Source organism: Micromesistius poutassou (assembly GCF_964030765.1).
Source record: "Micromesistius poutassou genome assembly, chromosome: 24".
Taxonomy (NCBI): domain Eukaryota; kingdom Metazoa; phylum Chordata; class Actinopteri; order Gadiformes; family Gadidae; genus Micromesistius; species Micromesistius poutassou.
Genome location: NC_140294.1, coordinates 5,848,776 through 5,854,775, shown reverse-complemented (window position 1 = coordinate 5,854,775; position 6,000 = coordinate 5,848,776). Strand labels below are relative to the sequence as shown.

At 45.9% G+C, this 6,000-nt stretch overlaps 1 protein-coding gene across 3 annotated transcripts in view; it reads right to left on the bottom strand.

The window, feature by feature from the left end:
• Nucleotides 1-255: 255 nt before the first annotated feature.
• LOC311369515 (NLR family CARD domain-containing protein 3-like) overlaps nucleotides 256-6,000 on the bottom strand; it is an 88,094-nt gene continuing 82,349 nt past the window's right edge. For all 3 annotated transcript variants that reach the window (XM_084487719.1, XM_084487720.1, XM_084487718.1), the window contains 3 exons: nucleotides 4,610-4,783; nucleotides 4,387-4,433; nucleotides 256-967 (listed from right to left, as the gene is read on the bottom strand). In XM_084487719.1, coding sequence (XP_084343845.1) covers nucleotides 402-967; nucleotides 4,387-4,433; nucleotides 4,610-4,783 — 787 coding nt within the window. In that variant the 3' untranslated portion in view covers nucleotides 256-401. The remainder of the gene's footprint in view (nucleotides 968-4,386; nucleotides 4,434-4,609; nucleotides 4,784-6,000) is intronic.

Below are 6,000 nucleotides of genomic sequence, written 5' to 3'. Positions count from 1 at the left end.
GGGGGGAGGAGGGGGAGATGCGAGAGAAAGAGACCGAGGGAGAAAAAAAGAGAGAGACAGAGAGTAAAAGAGAGAGAGCGAGAGACTATAACTGCCCTAGAGACACTGACGCAAAAGCAGTGTGTGCACACGTTTGTGTGTGTGTGTGTGTGTGTGTACACACACACATGCACTTGAACCGTGGGTTCATTTAACTGGTTAAATGTGTGTGCGCACACACACACATTTAACCTAAACGGGGCCCCGGCCAGAGAGAGAGAGAGAGAGAGAGAGAGAGAGAGAGAGAGAGAGAGAGAGAGACTATAACTCACACAGAGACGCTGAGGCCCCGGTCCCCCCCTAATATATGAGTGTTCACGTGTGTCCTCAGACAGAGGGATGAGGAGAGAGAGAGCGAGAGACTATAACTCACACAGAGAAGCTGAGGAACCTAAAGATGGAGAGAACCGAGAGAACCCAAACCCAGGGAGGAGGTCCTCCTGGGTGAAGGAGGTCCTGAAGGTGTGGATGTGTGTCAGTGTGTCTGAGGACCCTCCTCCACCTGGGGACACTCTGTAGAAGGACAGAGTGCCAGCAGGCCGGTCCAGATACACTCCTACTCTGGTAGAGCCAGCGGGGCGGAGACGGATGGCTGTCAGTCTACCGTTGTACCGGGCAGAGTAACCATCATCATAACAATCAAGCCTCCAGGACTCGTTGTTCCCTCCAAGCCAGCTGTCATCATCCCCTCCTCTCCTTGTGATTCCTCTGTATGTCACTGCTATACCAACAGCTCCTTTCCTCTCTACCTCCCAGTAACAGCGGCCAGTCAGAGCCTCTCTACACAACACCTGGTACTGGGAGTCAAATCTCTCTGGGTGATCCGGATACGACTGGTCCTCTCTGACCCACGTCACCTTTCTGTTGTCCTCAGACAGAGAGAGGAGTCTGTGGGCTGTGTTTGGGTCCAGTGTGAGTTCACAGGCATCTGACGGAGAACAAGACATGATGAGCTACTGAACCCTTCTGCATCTTCATCATCATCATCATCATCATCACTAGTACTGCTGGAAGCATTGACATCTTAGATATGCTAGGATGCTAAATCCGAGGACGCTCAGGCGCTCAGGCACACACACACACACACACACACACACACACACACACACACACACACACACACACACACACACACACACACACACACACACACACACACACACACACACACACACACACACACACACACACACACACACACCCTCTTCAATACTTCAGACATCATAACTTGGTCAAAATTCAACCGTTTACCATCACTCAAACTATTAAACAAATCTACACATTTGTATCTTCGATAGTATTTAATCAGAATTTCGATATCATTTATACTTTTTTCAGAATCACAGTTTTAGTTTAACTTCAGATTAGTTTTCAGTTGGTCTCACTCTAGCCGTTTGCCTCAGCTGTTGCTCGTTGAGCAATCAGTGGACATCACAGCACTCTGGAGGAGTCTGGTTAAAGTCACGTGGTGGAGGGTAGTGTGGTCTTTGTTTAGTCTCTGGCCGTTTCTCAATACCAAGTACGCAAACTACGGACTCACGGACTTGGAAGTGCGTACTTGGCAAGTCCAGACTTCCAAGTACAGACTTCCGAGGACGCGAGTACGCACCTGTGACGTCACCACCTCAGCTCTGTTAACTGCTTTACGGCCTCATGTAGGCATACACTACTGAACAATTTAAACTAATGATATAAAACTAAACCCCAGCCTCTTTCATTTTAAAATAGTATGTCAATATTTTCAATGAATATAAATGAAAAGATATGCTTATTGTGTGTATAAGCTATTCACACAACTTTTTATATGTAGGGTACAGATGCGCGTGCCTAACTGGCTATGTAGTTGGAGAGTAGACTATTGATATAATAATAATAACGAATGAGCGAGAAATGACTGATTAGAACACACACACACACACATACACACACACACACACACGATCGGATGGATCCGACCAAGATTTTCGTTGCCGTTGTGATGGGTTTCCTCTATCAGCGACTTATACAATAAAAACAAATTATATTAAACAAAACCCCAGCCTCTTTAATTTTAAAATAGTATGTCAATATTTTGAATGAATAGGCCTACATTTTTGTTATATATGTCAAATGTTCCTATATATAGCCTATTATTATAGCTTACATACTAATATTTTAAAACATGGGAATGTGAAATGCATCCTGGGATATTTAACGGTCCAAGTCCACACAAGTCACCTCCGATGCGTCCTCGGTGGAACGGCCAGTTTAAGAACGCATGGAGAACACACACGGGTTTTACGACTGTACTTGACTTGATGCGTACTTGGAATTGGAACAGTACTTGGGCTACGACTGATGACGTTTCACGAGAACGCAAAGTACACAAGTACAGACGAGAACGCAAATTGAGAAACGGCCTCTCTCTCTCCCTCATGGACTACAACAATGGACTACAATAGTGGACTACAATAGTGGACTACAATAGTGGACTACAATAGTGGACGTTGTCCGACCACTTTTTTAAATGTCAGCCACAGTTCGGCTTTCGGCCCCAACCTCATTGATCGACCCGGCAACGTTTTCCCACGCCAGTTTTTTGCTTTTGGTGCTGATTCCGGAGGAAAGAGAGCCAAACAAGATCTTATTTCTGGCCTCTACCTCAGAAATCAGCACCTCCACCTCGCATTCACTAAAGTTATTTTTTCTTCCTTTCTCCATTTTCTCCTTTCTCCTAACGAGCGCACTACTGCAGGTTTATTTATACGAATTAGCATATTAAATGAGGGAGGAGATGGGTGGAGATGGAAATGGGTGGAGAGACGGGCTCGTGCATGTGCGTTCAATTTCACGTTAATTGGGATGTACAAAGAGAATCTGTGTGAAATCGTGCTTACGCAAGGATTGATACATCCAGATTTTTTTGTGAGCATCAGCTTTCCAGATTTTGGCGTCCGCAAAGTTTTAGTCAGAAATCCATGCAAGTCTTACACAACAACACACAACTCACTGCCTCCCTGCTTCTAGCCAATCAGCTACTAGCCACCACCAATATACTACCCGGCCTTCTTTCATCCGCCGTCATGTCTCGTCTCCACCTTGGATTATCACTCCTGCTACTCCAGACTCTTAGGACTCTCTCCTCTACTCCACCAACTTCTGGCCCACTCAGCTACACCGCCGCTGACCTTCACCGCCTCAACAATAACCATCGTCTCTCTGCTGCTGCTGCCCCTGCAGCCAGCACAGCCGGAATCCTCCGCCGACGCCGCTACATCCATCCAGGTTCTGGCCCCTCTCGCAACCAACACCTCCCCCATGGCTCACCCATCCCCTCACTCTGGACTAACTCTCGCCCCCCCGTCACCCCCACCTGCCGTACTGCCAACCTCACTAACCTCCGTTCCCCCTCCCCTGCCCCCCCATCCATCTCCCTCGCACTGCTGAACTGTCGCTCCCTCTCCAACAAATCACCCGTTATATCTGAACTGCTACTGGACAATAACATGGATCTGCTCCTCCTCTGTGAAACATGGCAACAGCCCCTGGACTTCTACGCTCTCAATCAAGCCACTCCTTCCAATTACAGTTACATTGCCAAACCCCGCCTCTCTGGCCGAGGGGGAGGCGTTGCCGTTCTTCATAAACAATCCCTGTCCATCACCTACTACTACTGCTACTGAACTGGTCTTCATCCTCATCTTCATCACTAGTACTGTTCTTCCTGTTTCACGTTCATCTTCTCTACAAAAATGAACATAGAAAGACTAAATCATATCAGATGATAGCTACTATAGTGGACTAGTGTGCTATAGCTTTAGAAATAGTAATGCATATTGTTTATAAGATGTTTTAAGTTAAACGTAAATGTAAATCCCATGTGTGTGTGAGTGGTTGTCCCAGTCAAAACAATGAAAAATGTGTACACTGAATCTACTCCCGCAATATTTACACGACATACACATATTATACATCAAAACGTTCATCATGATGAGCTGATTAATCCTCTGTAGTATCTAAGCTATAGTCTACATACTTTTCAAGATATCCGACTTTGAAAGGTTCCAATACACATCCATTGTGATCCACCTGTGTAAACAACAGACTGAACCAGCTGAGCTCACATACAGGCTGGAAACTAACTGTTGGTACCATAGACCTGGTTAATACATACAGTACATAGACATGTACACATACGTACACACACCTACACAAACATACTAGACACACATCAACACAGGCAAACATAGCTACACATACGGATACACAAGTCCACATGTGAATGAGCGGACGTCACCTCCTGCTGTGTGGATGGACTTTCCATCCCAATAGTGAGTGTGTGTTGTGATGAATCAAACAGACACTTACACTTCTTTAGAGCTGGTTTCAGCCTCCACACTCCACCGTGCTCCACACTGGGGGGGGAACAAAGTGAGAGCAGCATGTTGAAACATTCACCTTCATCATCTGCTGTCTCATCACGTTCTACACAACATGAGGGACAGCTGCCTTTTCAAACCGCTTCATCTAGCAGCGGCTTGAATCCCTGTAGGAGACTTTGTCCCCGAGTGGAGAGCTGTCCTCTCCATACCTGAGAGTGTCCAGTCTCCAGCGTGGATCCTCCAGTCCAGCAGAGAGCAGCGCAGCTCCAGAGTCTCCTGGGTGATTGTAGCTCAGGTCCAGCTCTCTCAGATGGGAGGGGTTGGAGCTCAGAGCTGAGGCCAGAGAAGCACAGCCTTCCTGTGTGACCAGGCAGCCAGACAACCTGCACACACACACACACACACACACACACACACACACACACACACACACACACACACACACACACACACACACACGTGTGTGACCTATTACTTTTCTGGAGGTAAATCTTTTCAACGTCCTCTGATGTGGAACTTAACTGTTTGATCATTAAATCTGTAAAGTTTTAGAGTAGAGTAAAAAAACAACTAAAGGGTAAAGGGGTGCACATTCTTTACCATCTTTCACCTCAAACCTAAAATGCAAACACTAGATTTTAGTGGAACTTCAACAGGGAATAAAGACTAACTAGACAGAAAACCACATTCAACACACAAACAGTAATTGTTTTTTTTCATTTAGGCGATTCATTTTTCAGTGAACCAGGAGGTGCTGGAACATGTTCCGGCGTGTTCCGGCTCAAATGAAGCACTGCCCCCTATGCATTCAAAACATTAACTTAAACCTTTTTAAAGTGAGTGAATCTGTTCACATGAATGGACACAGATGGATGGTAGGCAGTGGCGGTTCTACATTGAATTACACCCCGGGTGAGACCCCCTCCGAGCGCCCCCCCTCTCAATTGCAAGAAATTCAAGGTGTGCCTGACTTGAGCCACTCATTCCATTAGAGTGTTGCTCTGTACCGGTGTTTCGGTTCAAATGGTGACCGTGTTAACTGGTGACCATCCGCCGAATGCGTCGCTTGTTGTCGTGGCTACGGCAGCTGTTGGAAATCGGGAAAAGACTCGTAGCTGTCCTTGCGAATGCCTCTTCGATTTGTTAACAATAAAATGTCAAAAACATACCCATCTCGTTCTTATTTGGAATCTAATTGGAAGAAAACGTGTCACGTAGAACCATTTTGAGCCAAAATAAATGGAAAATGAATGTGTTTTTCTAATAATAAATATGGGATTCGAACTCATATCATTGCGGGGGAAAAATATTTCAAGTTGAGATTCCAACCCATTGTGCCGTTGAGCTATATGAGTTTATCACCTGCAGTACTAAAAACCACAACTAGTCTTCTTCCTAAGAGCAGGAGGCAGCCAGATCAACTTGTGACCCGACTGTCCATGTTATTATAGACCATGGTATTTGTCTCGTTTCCAAAAAGAAGAGGCCATTACGCCAGTTATTCAAAACCTAATGTTGTGTTTCCCTCGACTGCTTACAATCCAGATAAAAACACTGTTATGCGCTCTTTCGCTATCATTTCGGTCGCCTGATGTGGTGT